Source organism: Cupressus sempervirens, chromosome 8, assembly GCF_028749045.1.
Source record: "Cupressus sempervirens isolate cs-2001-9-10 chromosome 8, ASM2874904v1, whole genome shotgun sequence".
Classification (NCBI taxonomy): domain Eukaryota; kingdom Viridiplantae; phylum Streptophyta; class Pinopsida; order Cupressales; family Cupressaceae; genus Cupressus; species Cupressus sempervirens.
This window is the reverse complement of record NC_143125.1, coordinates 612,843,981-612,864,966: the sequence shown is the minus strand read 5'-3', so window position 1 is coordinate 612,864,966 and position 20,986 is coordinate 612,843,981. Positions and strand designations below refer to the sequence as shown.

Sequence of the window (20,986 nt, the reverse complement as noted above, 5' to 3'; positions counted from 1 at the left end):
ATTAGATATAAATGTTTATACAAATATATGCTTTTATTCTGCAGCCTTTTAATAATTTCTTTATTTTAAATCTTCTCCCTTCATAGTTCATGATACCTTTCCTTTTCTTCTTAGACACTTTTCTCAAACTCAACTTCTCATTCCTTATTTTATTGCTCTGCACTTACTCTATCTTCTCTTCCACATACTTCCCTCTTCACTTCTTTAAAAATAATGCCTTTGTATATATACATCTTTTATTTTATCCAAGAAGAAATCTCTTTAGATAATCACACCCTTTCATTTAATTAATACTTATTCATTTAATCACACCTATTCCATTGTGATTTTGGTGGCACTTCAATATGGAACTTGAATCATAATAATACATTGTCATTAATTACTCCATATCTTTCAAAGTTCTTAACGGCTGTTGAATGATGGCATGGCAAACAAGGCTGATGTGTTTGGTCTGGATAAAACATTTCTCACATATGCTATTAATTATTGATGCTTTATCATTTCTCTAACATTTTATTTTACCCATCAATTGCTTAAGATTCATGTTGCATGTTCACAATGAATATTATCTGTATTGAGCTCTTTTCTTTACAATTCAAGTATTATATCATATGCACCTTCAAGAATATCAAACATCAACAAAATCTATTTTTCTGCAGAGAAACCTTTTATCTTCCATAACTGCTTCTGAGTAAGAGTAAAATGCTTATTTCCATAGGGTTTGAACTCATCACTTCAATCATGCTGACCTGTTATAGTCTCTTCCATCATATACTCGTCGCTTTGTTTGTCATATCAATTTCTGCCAACATTCATACCATCCATCATTCAATTGATATCCTATTATTGTTTGGTTAACTTCACTGAAATTTCCATTGCTGAAGAAAGCTCTCAACATCATTATAACTGCACAAATGTTGCCTTATCACAAGTCACTGTTTTTGTATATCAAGGATTGCTGCGTAATCTCCATGGCTGTAGTTTGATAAAACACTGCACCATCATCAGGTCTGACATAGATTCATGTGTTACATTTGGGGATTGCTGTAATGTCCCTTTTTTTTAGCATTCATAACATGATGTTGTCGTTAGCCTATTTCCCCATGGTCCCGTCAGCTAACCAGGACATTACAGGGACTTAGAGGCCATTTGGCCTAGATAGTTTCAGTTGCAGGTCTTTCTGAAGGGTTTTGAGGCAACTTTGGGCATACTTACTATTTATAGTAAGTCATCTTGGGCATGGGCGGACATCCAGTGGCAGCGGTATGTCAATGGTAATTGTTTAAAATCGGCAAGAAGACTTGTTTATCATTGATAAGATTTGTTTTGCATTGATAAAGCGATTTTATAAAGTTAAATTTAAATATTTAACTTTATTAATGCATAGACTATAGTTTGTGGAAAATATTTAAATTAAAAGAGTCCCATTTATTTAATAACATTGGAGACATAAGTTACATAAAGGGAGTGATGTTTTATCCCACATTGAGAAAACGAAGGATGGAGCTCTTGTGAAAACACTATAAAAGAAATGGAAGAGCTTCTTCTAAGCATGCTTGGAAATATCAAAGAAATTGGAAAATTTTCTGGAGATTATGTCTCAATAGTTTGGAGGACGAAATCCCTTCAAGCTGAAAATCTTGATGCCATTGAAAGATATGGTCTTGGGATTCAACATAGTAGCAGTTTGAAAAAGCGGAACCGAAAAAGCAGGCTGAAAAAGTGGGTACGAAAAAGCAGTCCGAAAAAAGCGGAACCGAAAAAACAGGCTGAAAAAGCGGGTACGAAAAAGTAGTCCGAAAAAGCAGAACCGAAAAAGCAGTTCGAAAAAAAGCAGAGCAAAAGGGGCAGCATTGAAGGAAATCATCACAGCCATCTACAACCAAGTTCTTTGTTAGTATTGCTTTTTAGGGTGTTATAAGTTTTCAGCTGTAAGTGTGCATTATACCAACATTCTCATTTTGTAATCCATGTAAATGCCAAAGTCTTGGCCATATTTCATGAGCATTGTATTTTTCATTGCAATTGAGAAGATAATTGTTGCTGGTGTCATTTAAGCAATTTAATATCATTATTTATCAGCTAGTTAATTTGCATACCAGCTGTTTGTAAAAATGCCAGTTGGCTATAGGTGTTCATTTCTCATGCTTAGATCATATATATGCACTGAATATTGTCAAAATTAGTAGCACACTCATGTTAGGTCATTGTGTAGTCCATTGTAGTCTTCTAGCACAAGATTCTCATTGATGCAAATTGAAGAAAAAGTCATTTGAAGCTAGCTGAAATACTATATCAGTCATATGTCCCTTGCATGTGAATTGTTTGATGAAATTCCTTGAGCTTTCATCAGCATTTTCTGAGGGCAGATTTGAGGAGGGTCATTACAGTGGTATCAGAGCTTGCTTGCAAAATGTTTGACGAAATGTCAAACAACTGAAATATAAAGATTTTTGGTGTTTGAAGAAGTTATAACCTGTTGGGGTTATTATAATTGCACTCAAAACCATTGCTGTCCATTGACCCATTACTTTTGTCCTTCAAATACATCAAACTCACGATGACATGAACTACATGTTCTAATTGTGAAATTCATTTGTCTTATTGCTGCCCTCATGTCAAAATGATCATGTCTTGCGTGGCTTTCACAAATTAACAAACTATTATAATCACACCATATGACTGCCTACATGAGTGGTTACTATTGCTTGCCTTCCCATACTTGTCGCTGCTTCTGTTGTGTGCTCCTTCTAAATATGATTTGCTGCATATCACTGTATGTAATTGCTGGAAATGATGCAATTATAGAATTTGGTGTTTTCTATGCATTGAGCATTCACCACAGATGCATATGTATATGATATGATGGTCTCAAACCTTCTGCAGCCCATTCGATAATTTTAATATCTCCTTGTATTCTGTTTGTCACCCTTCTTTGTCTGATTTTATCAGCCCACATCATTTGCCATTTTTGATATATCTTCTCTTTATGTACGATAGTCAACACTGCTCTTTTTCATGGGTCAATCCTTTTTTCATTATATCTTTGGGAAAAGTCAATTTTATTTGTGTGACACAATCATTCTCTGTTTATACCATAATTACGGGACTCGGACTAGGTGACCGGACTCGGCCAGGACTCGAAAAATCGAAAAACCCATGAAATTCAAAGAATTTTAAGGATTTAATGATTTTTTCTTGCATCATTTAGTCAATTAACATCAAATACACAATAATTGAGATAAATAGAAGCTACTTAACACTCACACAATTTTGCATAGATCACATACGTATATCAACGAATTTCTGAAGGAAAAAAATTGAATAACATAATATAAAGTTAAAGATTTAAGATTTAAACTTCTCATGGGTTCTTACTTTATTTGTCCATCAATGACAATATTCCATCAGATCTTGTCTTCTTCACAATTCAGTATGTTCAAATTTGGTCATCATTTGACCCAAATTGGATTTCGTTTGGGCTTAGTTTCATGCACCTTCTATTTATGGCATGTCAGGTGATGATTGAGAGGGGCCCCTTCTATTTTATGAAAGTGCATTTGGTCACATGGGGAAATAATAGCTGTAACTCCTGTTATAGATGACATATTTAAAGGAAAAGTATTTTGGGAGTTATTATTATTTAGTTGGCCAAATTATTAATTAGGTTTCATTATTATACAAGTAATTTGTGTTATTTCATGTTATAACTTGGTGTTGTGAAGTTGAAGCCTCCTACGTGAAAAGCGTCTTCATGAAGCCATGTGCTAGGAAAGTTATTTATTAAAAGAATTTAATGGAAGCTTCTAATTACTGGTGTGTTGGTGAAGCCAAGTGGATTATAAAAGTTGGCTCATGAAACAAATGAATTATCTAATTGTCTATTTTGCTTTTCATTATCTCTTGTGAGGGTTTCTGAGCTGTGAGTTTCCATCCGTTGTTGATGTATGATGGAATGGGTCTGAGATTGTTGCTTCTCTACTATTTTACCCTGTGTTGACAAGTGAATAGTTTTCCATGAGTTTGTTAGCATCTTCCTTTACTGTGTTGACTGTGGCTGGGAAGAAGTTATTGAGCTGAGAATTTGTGCTGAATTCAATTGGTCCCAAAGAGGATCAAATTCTGCACTTACAGGCAAGGACATTGCTTTGCAGCTTGGCAATTGAAACTACTGAAAGGTGTCATTACCATCTACAAAAATCAGGCACCTAAGTCTGCAATTTGGACAATTCCATTCTGATATTGTAGACGCCAATCCTTAGGCATCATTTGCTGAAACCATGCCACTGTTTGGTGTGACTGAGTGTGAATAGCATGGGCAATTCAAGACAGGCCACGGGGAGTAATTTGGGCCTGCAAGCCAATGTTGTGGCTGCTGCTGCAAAGGTTTTAGGAGGAGTAACAAGACATGAAGACACTGTACAATTTACTGCAAGTCAAACATTGTTAGGAGACCACAGGTTCTTTCCATTCATTGTAAATTCTAATCTATTTGGTGATCTACTAAATGCAGCAATCTTGAGCTTGGATGTTGGCATTATAATTATTTGTAAAATTTCATATAGTGAACATTGCACGCCAAATGTTTGTCAAAATGCCCTTGGCTATACATGGCCTTCTGATTTTCCTAGAATGCATGAGAAGTGTTTGACAATATGTCAATTCATTGTGAAACTCATTTCAGTCACTCGTATGCATCAGAAAGTTGTAAACTGTCATGTCCCCTTCTCAATCTTAGTTCCGGGCGATAGAATTAATCTATCTCCACATCCGGATAGATTAATATCGATTACAGGCAGGATGCTCTCCAGTCACAAAAGGGGAATTTAATTTAATTTACTCCAGGACTTTATTAAGGTGCAGAGCTAAGTGACTTTAATGTTTAAAGTCATTTACTTTATAAATAACTTTAAGTGACTACAGGACGAAAGTAACCTTTAATCCCACATTCTTTGCACGTGGTACTTTTCCCTCATTTAGAGGCTATTTATGCACGAGTTTGCATTGGGAGTAACACACAAGAATATTGATATTAAATGCTCATAAACCAACTGGTTGCTTGAATGTGACTGGAACTTCTTAAGGACGAAAACCCTTAAGAGTACTGGCAGATTCTGGATGTAGCCCCAGTACTTTGCCATCTTTGCAATATAAAATTACAATGCGCAGTCTCCAGGAGAACCGACTGAAATTTAAGATGTTGGGGAAGCATGACTGTTGACAGCAATTCCTCATGTTGTGGGTGAATGGTGCTAACTGCTAGCTTATTAGCTCAGGCTTGGAAGTAAGTTTTATTTGTTTGAAATTCTGAAGTTTGACGGCAATCTGATTTCCCTGCAGTTTTATTGGCTAACAATAGTGGTACAGCGGCTTGAGAATCAATAGCAGGCCCCTTTTCCTAAGCTCAGTAGAATAAAATCAGTCTAGTGGTAACGTATCACATCCAGAAGACACCATGGACAGGGCTGGGTTAACGTGTATTGGTTGTTGCACGCGGGCTTGTACAGGAGTTTTAACGGTAAGAAGGGTTTTGGTATGTTCATGTCAGTTGAGAGAATATCAACCGATGTATCCTGGTGAAGGGATTCAATGAAGTCGTCAGTTTGATAGCATTGTGTAGGGCAAACAAATTAGCACTGGCCGTCGGGTGTGAGATAACTGGAGTCAGGTTGTACATTACTTCATCAGTACTCTGCCATAATATAACAGTGGCAGGTTTATGTGGATTGAGTTTTCAAGACAACTATTTAATATTATGACTCTACGTACAAAGCCAATATTTTGTTTCAAATCTAGTTGAGGGTCTTATGTTGCATTTGTGAAAACTGTTTGATGAAATTTATGTTTCAGTTATCCTCCAGCATTGAACTTTAAACTTAAAAATAGATTATCACAATTGTAACAACCGGTTTTTCCGGGTCTAAATTACCATTCAACATACTCAACGAATATAGTTATACTAGTTTTATAGGAAGACAGTTTCATCATTCATGTTCGTGTGAAGAAGATTTACCACTAAAGTCAGTTAAACAAAAAAAATTTCTTAACTAAATACTTGAAATACCTTTTAATGAAATTACTTCAGAAATTGAAATCACATACCTCGAAAAAACTGAGACTAAAAATCATCTAAGTATGCTTCTGCAACCACTCGGGTTAGTCCACAAATACACTATAACAATTTCTCAAATCAACTGCTATCTCAAAAAAATCATTTGATGAATACCACTAAATACCAATATAACTTAAATTAGGGCATCACATATCATCTTACCAATTAGGGCATCAATTACCATCGGTTTATTTAGGACTTTTGGTACTGCTTTACCACTTAGGGCTTTTGCGACCACGGGTTCAATTTAGGGCTTCCGCAACCACGGATTCAACTAGGGTTTTCGATACCACGGATTCAACTAGGGTTTTCAATACCACGGATTCAGTTAGGGCTTCCAATACCACCATATCAATTAAGGTTCCAGCTATCTCACAATCAATTAGGGCCTCAGATTTCTTTTCCTTCATTTGCTTATCTATGACAATTTCTCAAGATTAGATAAATACTTATATTCAATATTCATTTATATGAAAGTAAAATGATGATAACAATGAAATACTTCAATTAAATCTTACCTTCTCATAAACAAAATTGATAATACTTGTTTCTGATAAACAATTGAATGCATGGCTTATCTCTCTCTGATGCATATCCGACATCTTGAGAGAGGTGAAACATTGTCAGGGGCTTTACCACCCAACCTCAGACCATATCATATCCCCACACGATCTCTAACGAGAAAGGCCCTCCCTACCCGGAATTGACAGGGAGCATCATTCCATCCACTGGGTGTCATGATATATAACTCGCTATACGACTTGGCAGCAGGAGATCACTGTAACAGGAATATGCATGAGTTATTAATTAATTCATATTAATGGTAAATATTGAAATGACATAGATAATGCTGATTCATATTATTGAAGATTCTTTTCTTTTCTCCTTTTCACCCTATTCAGGCCTCCAAGCCGGTGATTCCCAGGTGTTATTAGGTTAAAGATCACAATGATATCTTACAACTTCTTCACCACATACTGGCATCTTACCTAGTGATTTCCTTCTAGTTTCATTATCTCATTCTCAGTTAAATGTATAATTTAGGATGGGTCTGATTCTAAACTGGGTTGATTTACTTTCTATCATGGATCCGAAGATAATTCAAGTAGCTCTACATATATATATAAATATAAGAGAATAGACTTTATAGTTTCAATGTCATACCAAATTTTGGATGTAATCTGACTCTAATGAATATAAAACATTGCTATAATCTTGCATAGGGCAATCGACTGAATTCAGAGGATTTCACTGATCTAAAAGGAATGATATCGACTTGGCTTTATTTAACTTCAGAATATAAACAAAGACAGATCTATGAATTTCGTTTGGATACAGTTTGTTATCTTTTGCATGAAAGCAAGATGACATACTTGCATGATTATTGGAATCAAGGAGCTTTTAATGTTTTATACTTAAAGCCGACTCAGCATTAGAATAGGTAATTAAGGAAATGCAAAAGTCAAAGGATTACATATTCTGATATTAAAAGATTATCAGTCTTGTTTATAAGTAAAAACATTATTATGTTACTGCAACTGGCAGTCAAATGATCTTTAGTAAATTACAATGAATTTGAAAAGTTTTCTAACCGGCTTATCATTAACTGTCATCACTATTAAAATAAAGCAGACTGTAAATGGGAAACATGATTGGCTTCAATCATAAATTGTAGTCTCTAATATAAAAGAAGAAACAACTATAATAAGACTTATGTTTGGCTTAAAACATGACTCATAACCCAAATGAAGAAGAACGAATTTCATGATCATAAGACTGTTCGATTTTACAATAGACTTTAGCATTTTCGAATCATCAAAGGGTAAGTAATACAGCTTTAAAAAGATCATACAAGACCCTCTGTCACTGTGGTCTGAGACGGCCTCTCTGCTTGACTACTCCTGTCTTCCAAGCTTGAAGTTCCACAGTGGATAGCGGTGACATACTGCCTCTGCAATCTAAAAAGGCTTCCGCCTGTCTCCAACCTGCCTCTTTGGTCTGTATCCCGCAGTGACATACTGCCTCTACAATCTAAAAAGGCTTCTGCTTGTAATATGATATCATTATGAAAGGATGCAAGTAATTCAAAATCGGGTGTTACTAACACAATTTTTCTGAGCAAGGAAATCGATGGAAATTCATGTATGAAAGAAAACTGATTTTCCCCCCCTCTTGCCTAGTTATGTTGATGGTTTAAAAAATAAAGTTACGAGCCAGACCTTTTGGCTTCCTCTCCCTCCAAGATCATATTCCACGGCTTCCATATAAGAGACAAATAATGACTTTCCATCTCCCATCGGTTATAAAGAAAGCCCCCTCGATTTTCCAAAATGAAAATATGAATACATCAAAAATTCCAATTTAAAGATAAAGAAAAGAAAAAACTCAATTTGCCAAAAGTTTAAATCGATTAATTATGCCAGGTGTTATCATTTAAAAGCAATAATATCAAATTGGGAGAATAGAGTTGCAAAGTTATATTTCAAGGATTACAATAATTTATTATAATTCTAACGTTATTAAAATCTTACATATACAAGCAACATTACTTTATTAATTAAATTATAATGGTGTCAAATCATTGTTATATTTAAATGAGCATTTATAAACAGTTATTTAAAAAAATACTACGACAAAAGATAATATAAAATCCTTTAATATGCGTTTAATATTTTATCCCAATTATTTTAATTAAAGTGTTAAATAACTCATGCAAGTCCTACAGATGTATTTTGGCTAGGTCTTTTTCTCATCTACCCAGTGATGGTGATGTCCTATCTAATTCTTTTCTGACAATGCTTTCACCTCTTCGACATGCTTCCTGCAAGGAAATTCTTCGTAATTAAATTATATATTATTTAATAATAAATAATCATAACAATTAACCTTCATCTTAATTCCATGAATTCGCGATTAACGATCAACTAATATGTCATCTTCACTTGAAATCATAACGACCAACTATCTTACCATTTTGCCTGATTATATCAAATTAAACTGCCAATTGACTTCATGCGAACCTCAACAGCTATATTTCAAGCTAGGTTAAAAATTGGGATGTAACAACAATGGTATCAAAGCCACAGACCCTGCCAACTTGTGGGAAAAAATTATTTTTGCAAGTTCATGAATGAGTAAAAGGAAGTATACATTCCGTCATCTTCAGCCAGAAAAGACAGAATCTTCAAAATATCTTGTAGTGGAAAATAGTTATTCAGTGGATGAGGATATAAGTTTTGGGCCAAAAGTACAGGTTGAACAAACTACTAGATTTGAACAGATTCAGGAACAAGCATTGGTTTCACCAATGACATGAAATGATGAAGCAGCAGATAGGGAAATAATGGAAACCATGTGGGCCATTAGAGAAGGGCAAAATAACATTGCTACAGCATTATAGCAGCTCACAGGTGCCATGCAGCAATTAGCGCCTGTAAATAGGAGAGCACCCAACCACCACAGTGGGGGTGGTAGCATAGTAGGAACGCCCTGTATAGCAAGAACTCCTACTTGGAATATAGATAGACCCTTGATGCCCGTTTTTGTGGGAAATAATGCTGAAGAAGAAGTGGCTCAAGCCGCAACTCCAGCCTTGTTACCTAATAATATTATAGCAATATATGATGAGTGGGACTTGCTTCCGGATCCAAATAAACAAAATTTGACTTTTAATCAATATATGAACCAAAAGAGGGAGGCTGAGAGACCTCAACATGATAGGAGGCCTAGGATGCAAAACAAGGATCTTAAACATTCTATGAACAAATTAACACTTCCCATTTTTTATGGCAGCAATAAAACTACAGCCAGGGCATGGATTCATAAATTGGACACCTACCTAACACTCAAACCCATGATGGAAACATAAGCTATTAGATTTGCCATGATGCATCTTGAGGGGGCAACCTATAATTGGTGGCACCATGGACTTGTTACCCAGGATCACAGACTCATCACTTCATACGAGGTTTTCAGCTCAAAGCTGATTACTCATTTTGACAGGAAAGATATTGAGGTTTACTACTGGGATTTGGCCCAGTTACGGCAGAGCAAGACTTTGGATCACTATATAGATGAGTTTCAGCGGATATCAGTGATGGTACCGGATATGTTCGAACAATGCAAGGTGATGTTATTCACAGAAGGATTACAAGACAAATTTAGAGGTTTGGTCAAAGTCCTAAAACCAAACACCTTGGATGACGCCATTAAGATTGCTCACGATTTGGACACACCTACCCCATTGTCACAGCCTCCTAAGAAATCCTATAAAGGATCCACTTCTTTTAAAGGGAATAAAAAACAGCAAAAGACAAACACCCCCAGATTGGATTTTGAGACACGCAATGAATTGAGGAGGAAGAAGTTATGTTTTACTTGCAGGGAGCCTTGGACTCCTGATCACAGATGCTTGGGTAAAGGCAAAATCCACTACGTTGAGGTCCATTCTGATGAGGAGGAAGAGGTGGAAGAGCCACAGGAAGAGGATAATATTGGGGACAGCGAGGAGGAGAAGGAAGTTGAGGGGCAACCTAGTAAAGATAAGAAGAAACAAACCCCTACTGAGCAGCCTCTAGTTTTAGCTACCCTTTTGAGTGATCTAGCATGTCATCCTTTCAGGGTGAAAGGGGTTGTTAGAGGTCAGCGTATTATTTTCCTTTTAGATATGGGAGCCTCGCATAATTTTATTAGTACATAGATGGTATCTAGGAGGGGATTACAGACAGTGGCTATACTCGAGTTTGATGTTAAGGTAGCTGGTGGAGAAGTTTTGAGGTGCACAGAGAAGGTAGCCGGACTTTAGATTCAATTTGATGGTTACCTTCTAGAGTGTGATTTTTATGTGGTTGATTTGGATGGACTGGATGCTATTTTGGGAAGACAATGGTTGAGTACTCTCTGTCAGTATACATTTGATCATGAGACTATGCAACTAGAGTTTTTACAGGATGATAGATTGGTGATCCTCAAAGCTATATCTGATATTAGTCCCAGGGTGATTTCAACTCACAGGATGGAGGCTATTTTGAGACACGATGATATAGAGTGGGCTGCTTAGTGTTTTATCTTGTCCAAGGAGATACAAGGTACAGGACAGTGATATCACTATGACATCCAAACAGTTATAGATAAGCACAGGAGAGTGTTTGAGGATATTCCTCCTGGGATTCCTCCAGATAGGGGATTTGAGCATATTATTGAGCTTGAGGAGGGAGCTAAACCTGTTATCACTACGCCTTATCATCATCCTAGTCATTACAAGGAGGAAATAGAGAAGACGATAAAGGAGCTTTTGGATATGGGGCATATCAGACCCAGCTCTAGTTCCTTTGCATCTTTGGTAGTGCTGGTTAAGAAGAAGGATGGCACCCTTCGGATGTGCATAGACTACCGTGCATTGAACAAGAGGACTATCAAGAACAAGTACCCGATTCCTCGCATTGATGAGTTGTTGGATGAGCTTCATGGGGCAGTTTAGTTCTCCAAGATAGATCTTCGCTTTGGGTACCATCAAATACGGGTCCGGAAAGAAGATGTGCATAAGACAGCCTTCAGATGCCATTACAAACATTACGAGTTCTTGGTGATGCCATTTGGGCTCACTAATGCACCAGCCACCTTCAGTCTTGCATGAACCATATTTTTAAGAAACAGCTAAGGAAGTGTGTTTTGGTATTCTTTGATGACATATTGATTTACAACAGAACTTGGGAGGAACACTTACAGCATCTGGATGAGGTTCTTAGTATCTTAGAGGAGAACTTTTTATTCGCAAACGAGTCCAAATGCGAATTCGGGTTGATCGAGATTCTTTACTTGGGACATGTGATTGGTGTTGATGGAGTTAAGGTGCACCAGGAGAAGATCCGGCCAATTTTGGATTGGCCACCACCGAAGGATGTATCAGAGTTGCGGGGTTTCCTTGGTCTATGTTCCTATTATCAGCGGTTTGCCAAGGGTTTTTCACAGGCAGTTGCACCACTCACCGATTTGACACAGAAAGGGGCTTTTTCTTGTACAAAGGATGCTATGGTAGCATTTGATAAGCTAAAACAGGTGATGAGTTCATGCCCAGTGCTAGCACTTCCAGATTTCTCTAAGCCCTTTGTTTTAGAGTGTGATGCATCGAGAAGTGGAATAGGGGTTGTTTTCATGCAAAACTGGCACCCCATTGCTTTTGAGAGTAGAAAACTTCAGGGCAGCGAAGTATTATATTTCACATATGACAAAGAAATGCTGGCCATAATGCATGCATTAGCAAAATTCAGGCAGTACTTGGTAGGAAGTAAATTTACAGTCAAGATTGATCATAACAACTTACGTTACTTCCTAGAACAAAAGGAATTGAATGAAAGACAGCAGAAATGGGTCAGTAAGATTCAAGCGTATGATTTTGACATTGAGTATGTCAAGGGGAAAAATAATATTGTTGTTGATGCTCTTTCTCGTAGGCTCCCAGTACTGGATTGTTATGTCACTTATGAAATTTCAGCAGATTGGAGATCTCAGCTACTAGTAGAGTATTCCAAAAATGCGCATGCATGTCAAATTATGGATGGCATACTACAGGATGAGCAGTACAAGGTGCTGAATGACATTATTTATTATAAGGACAGAATATACTTGGTACCAAAATCTAGACTGAAGAAGAACATTATGCATGCCATACATGATACGCCATCAACAAGTCATCCAGGTTTCTTTAAAACCTACAGGAAGATTAGGGAGAGATTCTCTTGGAAGGGGCTTAAGGGTGATGTATTATAGTATGTTAGAGAGTGCCAGGTCTGCCAGCAGAATAAGTCTGAGCAAGGTTTTCCAGTAGGATTGTTACACCGACTCCCTATTCCTACTCAGAGGTGGGAAAGCATTTCCACAGATTTTATTATAGGGCTGCCTAGAGTTCAGGGCCAGGATTGCATTTTTGTGGTAGTAGACAGGTTGACTAAGCGAATTTCTTCACGATTACTTCAGATTGGTCAGCTTCATAGGTAGCCGAGTTGTTTTTCGGGAGGTCTTTCATATTCATGGACTGCCTAGGACTATTGTGAGTGACAGGGACAGCAGGTTCCTCAGCACTTTTTGGCAGGAGATTTTCAGGTTGATAGGTATCGAGTTGACTCCCAGCACTAGTTACCACCTGCAGACGGATGGTCAGACCTAGATAGTTAACAAGTGGGTGGAAGGATATTTGAGAAATTACATTGCAGGTTGGCAGAGGGTTTGGGTCGAATGGCTGTATTTAGGGGAGTACTGTTATAACTCCACTTATCATATGTCTATTTGGATGACTCCCTTTCATGCTCTATGGCTATGAGCCTCTCTCCTTTATTGATTTGGCCTTATCGGACAACAGAGCACCATTAGCCAGAGATTGGATTGAGGAACAGTAGGACATCCTCCGAGCTCTCAGGGATAATATTTAGCAGGGGCAGAATCAGCAGAAGTTGTACGCTGACCGACATCGTGCAGAGGGGAGTTTTGAGGTTGGAGATACAGTTTTTCTTTGGCTACAGCCTTACAGACAGAGCTCATTGAAGAAAAGCGAGGCCGAGAAACTTAAGCCTAGGTATTATGGACCTTATTGTATCATCAAGAGGATAGGGGAGGTTGCGTATGAGCTGGAGTTACCTAGTGATAGCCGGATCCACAACGTCTTCCATGTCTTGTGTCTCAAAAAGGCAGTGGGCCAACAAATTGTGCCTTCAGAGAGTTTACCTCCACTTGATGAAAAGGGTAAACTTGTTTTAGTACCAAAGGAGGTGATTGAGACCAGGGAGAGGAAGCTACGCAACAGAACTATCAAGGAATATTTGATCAGGTGGAAAGACTTGCCTTATGAGGATGCCACTTGGGAAGGCGAGTCCATATTGCAGCACCCAACGTTGAGATTGCTTGAGGGCAAGCAATCCCGGGAAGGGAGGACTGTCATGTCCCCTTTTCAATCTTAGTTCCAGGCAACAGAATTAATCTTATGAGGATGCCACTTGGGAAGGCGAGTCCATATTGCAACACCCAACGTTGAGATTGCTTGAGGGCAAGCAATCCCGGGAAGGGAGGACTGTCATGTCCTCTTTTCAATCTTAGTTCTAGGCAACAGAATTAATCTATCTCCACATCCGAATAGATTAATATCGATTACAGGCAGGATGCTTTCCAGTCACAAAAGGGGAATTTAATTTAATTTACTCCAAGACTTTATTAAGGTGCAGAGCTAAGTGACTTTAATGTTTAAAGTCATTTACTTTATAAATAACTTTAAGTGACTACAAGACGAAAGTAACTTTTAATCCCACATTCTTTGGATGTGGTACTTTTCCCTCATTCAGAGGCTATTTATGCACGAGTTTGCATTGGGATTAACACACAAGAATATTGATATTAAATGCTCATAAACCAACTGGTTGCTTGAATGTGACTGGAACTTCTTAAGGACGAAAACCCTTAAAAGTATTGGCAGATTCTGGACGTAGCCCCAGTACTTTGCCATCTTTGTAATATAAAATTATAGTGTGCAGTCTCCAGGAGAACCAACTGAAATTTAAGATGTTGGGGAAGCATGACTGTTGACAGCAGTTCCTCACGTTGTGGGTGAATGGTGCTAAGTGCTAGCTTATCAGCTCAGGCTTGGAAGCAAGTTTTATTTGTTTGAAATTCTGAAGTTTGACAGCAATCTGATTTCCCTGCTGGGGTTGGAGTTTTATTGGCTAACAGTAGTGGTACAGCGGCTTGAGAATCAGTAGCAGGCCCCTTTCCCTAAGCTCAGTAAAATAAAACCAGTCTTGTATTGGTTGTTGCACGCAGGCTTGTACAGGAGTTTTAATGGTAAGAAGAGTTTTGGTATGTTCACGTCAGTTGAGAGAATATCAACTGACGTATCCAGGTGAAGGGATTCCACGAAGTCGTCAATCTGATAGCATAGTGTAGGGCAAACAAATTAATACTGGCCATCAGGTGTGAGATAACTGGAGTTGGGTTGTTTCTTTCTTGAAGCATTAACTGATTTGTAAGCTCTCGTTAGCAACCAGCAGCATCCACGACTCGAGCACAGTCGCATCACACGGATTCAGGTACGTCGCGCGGGAAGTTGCATTGCCGGAGTTTGGATTGAACGGATGTTTATCACTGTCACTGAAGCAGACAGGCAGTTTGTTATTTTTTGGTGTGTGAAAGAAGCGGCAGTCGTTATGCCCAGGTCCACGGGTTGCATACATTAAGAAACACCATAACGTAGCCATCTCAAGTTACACGTTTTTCCTGAGTCGTGCCAGCATTCAGCACCTGGGCTTTAAGCATTTTGGAGACCATCTTGGTATGTAACTTCACATTGCAATAAATTCCTAACACAACTTCATTAACTGTGAATTGTTATTCTACCCAGAAATCAGAGTGGATGGTTCAGATTCATATTATTAAATGTCTTGGTGTAAGATTGCCACAAATAACCTTCATTAGATATTAAACACTCATTCTATCCCTGTATTCGGGTTAGTCAGTTATTGATAAACATCATAGTTGCAATAAATGTATTATGTAATCTCAACTCTGAAGTTTAAATGAGGATCCGGTTATGATATTAAACAATGTATGTTCTGTTGTATATTACTTTTATCAGTACTCTGCCATAATATAACAGTGACAGGTTTATGTGGGTTGAGTTTTCAAGACAACTGTTTGATATTATGACTCTGCGTACAAAACCAGTATTTTGTTTCAAATCCAGTTGAGGGTCTTACATTGCATTCGTGAAAACTGTTTGACGAAATTTACATTTCAGTTATCCTCCAGCATTGAACTTTAAACTTAAAAATAGATTATCACATAAACAAAGTAGCATATTGTCTTTATTACCTTACCAATCAATTTTGCATCATTAGAACTATTCCAAGCACCATTCGCAGCATATGAAATTCAAAACAATACAAATTGAAACAAAGAACAGTGGGTAAAGTTTTTGCATGCAAAGTGTTTGACAAAATGTCAAACAATTGGTTAGTGGAGTAAATTGGTGTTTGTTTAAGCTATAACCGATAGGGGTTATTGCACCTTTTGTATTTTGATTTTCTTATTATTAATTACTTCAGCAAAATTAAAAGAATTAAAAAGGAGATTATATGTTGGGTTAAAAATATATATGCATAACTTTATTAAACAAAAGAGAAGACAATTAAATATCATAAGAATTAGTTTTTGGGTGTTATATATATTTAAGTAGAGGAGAGAAATTAAGTATTAAATGCTTATTTTCATCAGGTGTTCAATATATTATACGTGTTCAATTATTCTGTGTTATTAGATCATAAGAATTATTTTTATGGTGGATTTATCTAGAAATGGCAATTATTTTGTTGCCACCACAATTGAAGATTGCAAAACAGCTCCCACCAAAAGGTAAACATAAAAAGTTAACAAAAATAATTATTATTCATAAATTTCCATTCAGTATCTCCTCCAACACAATTACTATTCATGACAACATCTGTGATATCGAATATGCAAGTACTTAGAAAGGGAAAAAAAATTGTGGATGTCTATCATTCTAAAAACTATTATTTTCTACATCAAGTTACAAGTTATGCTGGTTGTAAGAGAGATAAGTGTCAAACAAAGAAGAAGTGGACATTCATATTCTACATCCACTATATCAGATCCAAGTTGATTCATTATGTCAACAATACTCTGTACTATGTGCTACTTTATATTTACTGGCTATTGCAATAGTGTACTGTCAAGTCAATATGAAGATTGTATATGTAACATATTTTTCTACATCCTTCATTGACATCTAATCATATTGAAATACAATATGCTATTAATGTCATGTTCTAATATTTGCTACTCTATAACGTACCCTGTGTCCAAAACTAAAACTTTAGTTGCTACAATTTATTACTCATTCACTTTCAACAAATTACATTTAGCTTTGGCAAGAACTTAAATGCTTTGTGTCCTTGTATGCATTGTGAAATCATTTATCTGAAGGAGATACATAGATAATAATTTAATAATTTATCAGCATTTTTAACTGGTGTTCTTTTGCATGATAGGAAGCAATCCCTATAATTACGCTTCTGCTGGTGGTGAGCTTACCAGCTCAACTTCTTCTAAGCTATGTTTTAAGCTTCATGTTTGGCAGTGCTCAAGGGTGTGTCATTTACTAGGATCAAACTTATTTGATTTTTCAATTCAATGCTAAGTTGCTAACAATATCAACCAATTTGCAAATGAAAAATTATCTATATCAAGAAATAAGTTTTTACCCCACTTATTTATATTGTAAAAATGTTGCAGGGCTTTATCCGCTTCATCTGTAATTTGCCTTCTAGGTGCAATTATACCTTATTTCATCCTCTTTGTAGCTCCAGGTATTATTCTCTAATTTTACATGTTATTGTATAAAAAGTTGAGTATAAACAAAAATAAATTGATTATGTATATGAACATATGGGCCAAAGCTTATGAGAATTTGTGGCTAGGATTCATTGTCAAGCTGAGGGAATAGTTGAACTCATAGTACACTAAGATTGTTTTTAATGCAGAACATTATAATATTAATTATTAGAATTTATCACTGGTAATACCTATACACTAGCAAAGGCAAAATGTTCATGTGACAACCTGCCATGGATAAGAATGTGTTATCAGACGGTGCTTTAAAATTGAATAAATAATATAATTTCTTGTTCTGAGGTTTATATATTTATCTGGAAGGAAAAGTTACCAACAAATTATCTCAAGCAACCCACTTAATGACTTGTTCATATCATAGTTCAAAAACTATAATGAGCCCTAACAGCTCACTCCTGACTATGTTGTACAAGTAATACTGTTTTCCTTGCTTTTTTGAAAGTTTGTGATTTTGTATTTTTTGGATTATATGTTTTTGAGATTTAGAAAAGAAATAAAAACAATGCATAGAAATAAATGGCAATCCACACTCTTATTTATAATTTTGTGAATATGTACAATGGATTGTAGATGTATGAAATGCATATTAATTAAATATTTGAAACGCAAGGAACCTTGGTATGCATGCTAGGTCTCTGTAAGAGAAGGTATTGGTCAAGAATAAACCCCAATATTGGCATGGGCCTCTAGGAATGTCTTGAGTGAGATAATCACAGACCTGCAAAGGTGTAATGTGTTTACCGTACTGGTAAAGAAATCAACACATACAGACAATGAAACAGAATAGCAGAATTATATTCGCTAAAGCCAGACATACATTATGCTTCACCATATCAGTAATAGTAGATAGAATATGATTTACAATGATCTCAGACGGGATATAAATACTATCCGCCGAACCTTCCTGGAGGAGTCCGTCGGCCACAAACATTATGTCCGCTACAAACTATTTACCCGTCAATTACAAAACACCGACGACAATCATTCCGTCGGCTACAGAAACACCGTCAGGACCATCCAGTTGGCTGACATAATGTCGGCGAAACTTGCACTAGCAATGTCTCAAAAACTAATCACAGCCATGGAAATCTGAACATCGCTCCTCTTTGTATGAACGCAACCCTTGATGCTTGATGCCAATCACTTCTACTGCCCCAGCAAGTGCTATTTCTTCCTTTGAATTACCAAAAAGACTAGCGATCTCAACCTCCTTGGAGTAGGATTGATTTTCAGCACACACTATTGACACCCAGCAGCACATTTGAATATTTTCAATGCTCAAAGCTTCAACATTAATACCAATCAATTCAACAATGGAATAACCAGTCTTGGTACGATTCACCGTTATCAAGATGTAATATTCCCAACTAATTATTTTCCATCTATTGTAAAAACAAATGGCTATGGGGAGTAGATGGAAGTGGCCGTATGGCCTGAAGGACAACCACACAGGAGTCAGGATGCCATACGGATGAACTAGCAAGTACATGCAGGAGATCATACAGTGAGGGGTAATGATGAAGTATGGTCAACTGAAAGCCGTACGGTGTAGTATTGGGGGGGTGGGCGGGGGGGGGGTGGTGGTGGGGGTGCAGTTTGATGGCCGTACGAATGTGTTCAACAGGCTGTATGGTAGGAATACTTCGTGGTTGTACAATCCACAAGTAGACAGGCCATATGGTAGTAATGATGCAGGGCCTTATGGTAGCTTGGAGAGGAATGCCTGAAGGTAAGGGTCATACAGTGATGCGTTGAGCTGAGGGCAAATGGAAAAGGGTGGATAAATGGTGTAACAATAGAGAGTTTAAATGAAGATAAACAAAGAGATTGAATTACCCAATATATACAACAGAGAATTGATCAAATTAAATACAGTGATTTCTTCAATTCGCAATATGATGGTGCTCCAATATGCCAGGTCCGAGCAAAGTATTACAAGGGACAAAAAAAATGGAATAGGATGAGGGTTGAATCCCACCAAAACCACACTGTCATCGGTAGAAATTGCGTATCGACCGACAGGTCCCTTCGGCAAGGAAATTGTGTATCGGCCGACGGGTCCCTTCGGTAGAAGTCTTGTTATGTAGCCGACGGGTAAAACAGTTTGCAGCGGGTATAATGTACTTGGCCGACGGATACCTTCGGGAAGGTTCGTCGGAAATTATTTATAACCCCTTCGGGAAGCATTGTAGATATCTTATCATGATCATTATCATATGAGAAAAAGCATGATGTACTGTTGATATATGCGAATAATAATAGAAGTTTTGCTATTTGCTGTTCGGTGTTCGTATCGATTTCTTGTGTGCGTTGCTTAATTAATCCATACGGTAAACATTTGGCGCCGTTGCCCGATGGATCTGGCACGCAAGCAGGTGGAGATGAATTAAATGCCGAATCAGTTGAACAAAGACAAGAGTAAGCTAAAGGAAAAAGATGACATACGCGTTGTGCAGGAAAATTTAATTTTGGCTCAGCAGATAGAGTGTCGAAGGAGGTTTCAGAAGATTTCCGACGGAAGCAAGAGAGCAGAAGGATTGTTGAAGGAGACTCGACAACGGCTTGATTTGGTGGAAGAAGCGAGGGAGGAGTTTCTGAACCTGCATACGCCACGGGAAGAGAATCCTGACCAAAGCAGATCGACTCGCACGGCTCGGAGTGCAGAAGGAGCACAAGCGTGGAGTGACCTCTTCGTCCGAGATATACTTTCGGAACGGACAGCTACAGTTGACAAACTCTCTTCTTCACCAAATAGCGCGGGTGTTGAAAACAGCGCGGAAGCAGAAAACAGTGCGGGTGTTAAAAACAGCGCGGAAACAAAAAACAGCGCGGGTGTGCAAAACAGCGCGGGTGTCCAGAACAGCGCGGGTGTCCAGAACAGCGTGGGTGTTCAGAACAACGCGGGTGCTCAAAACAGCGCGGGAGTGCAAAACAGCGCAGGTACACAACAAAACCCTCGACATACAGTAATAATGGCAGGTCCGAAGGAAAAATTGCCTAAATTTGATGGTGATGAAGCAGCTGATCCCATTCGACATTGTAAAACATGTGAAACAATCTGGAAGGCGAATGGCATAACAGATACAAACGAATGGATCCGACAATTTCCCGCAACCCTACGGGGTGTTGCCATTGATTGGTTTACTGATGCTGATCCACAGAAATTGAATAGTTGGGATAACATTAAGGAGTTCATCGCAGAATTTCAACTTTTGCGTGATGACAATGAAATTGTCGCAGAGATATTCAATACCAAGCAAAAGAAGAATGAAACTGTACGGGTCTTTGCCAGGAGGTTGAAGGACTTAATCAGTAAGATGGAGAATAAGCCAGCTGACGGGTTACAGAAACGATGGTTCATTGAAGGCCTTCACCCGAAGCTGTGGAAGAAAATGAAGATCGTGCCGCCATCCACATACAATGAAGCGTACAACCGGGCAATGAACCTCGAAAGTGACCAGAAGA

General features: G+C 37.7%; 1 protein-coding gene across 2 annotated transcripts in view; it reads left to right on the top strand.

The window, feature by feature from the left end:
* Positions 1–20,986, top strand: part of LOC149543915 (uncharacterized) — a 354,620-nt gene that overhangs the window by 311,919 nt on the left and 21,715 nt on the right. For both annotated transcript variants that reach the window (XM_089798562.1, XM_089798563.1), the window contains 2 exons: positions 17,161–17,258; positions 17,405–17,478. In XM_089798562.1, the coding sequence (XP_089654688.1) occupies positions 17,161–17,258; positions 17,405–17,478 (172 nt within the window). The remainder of the gene's footprint in view (positions 1–17,160; positions 17,259–17,404; positions 17,479–20,986) is intronic.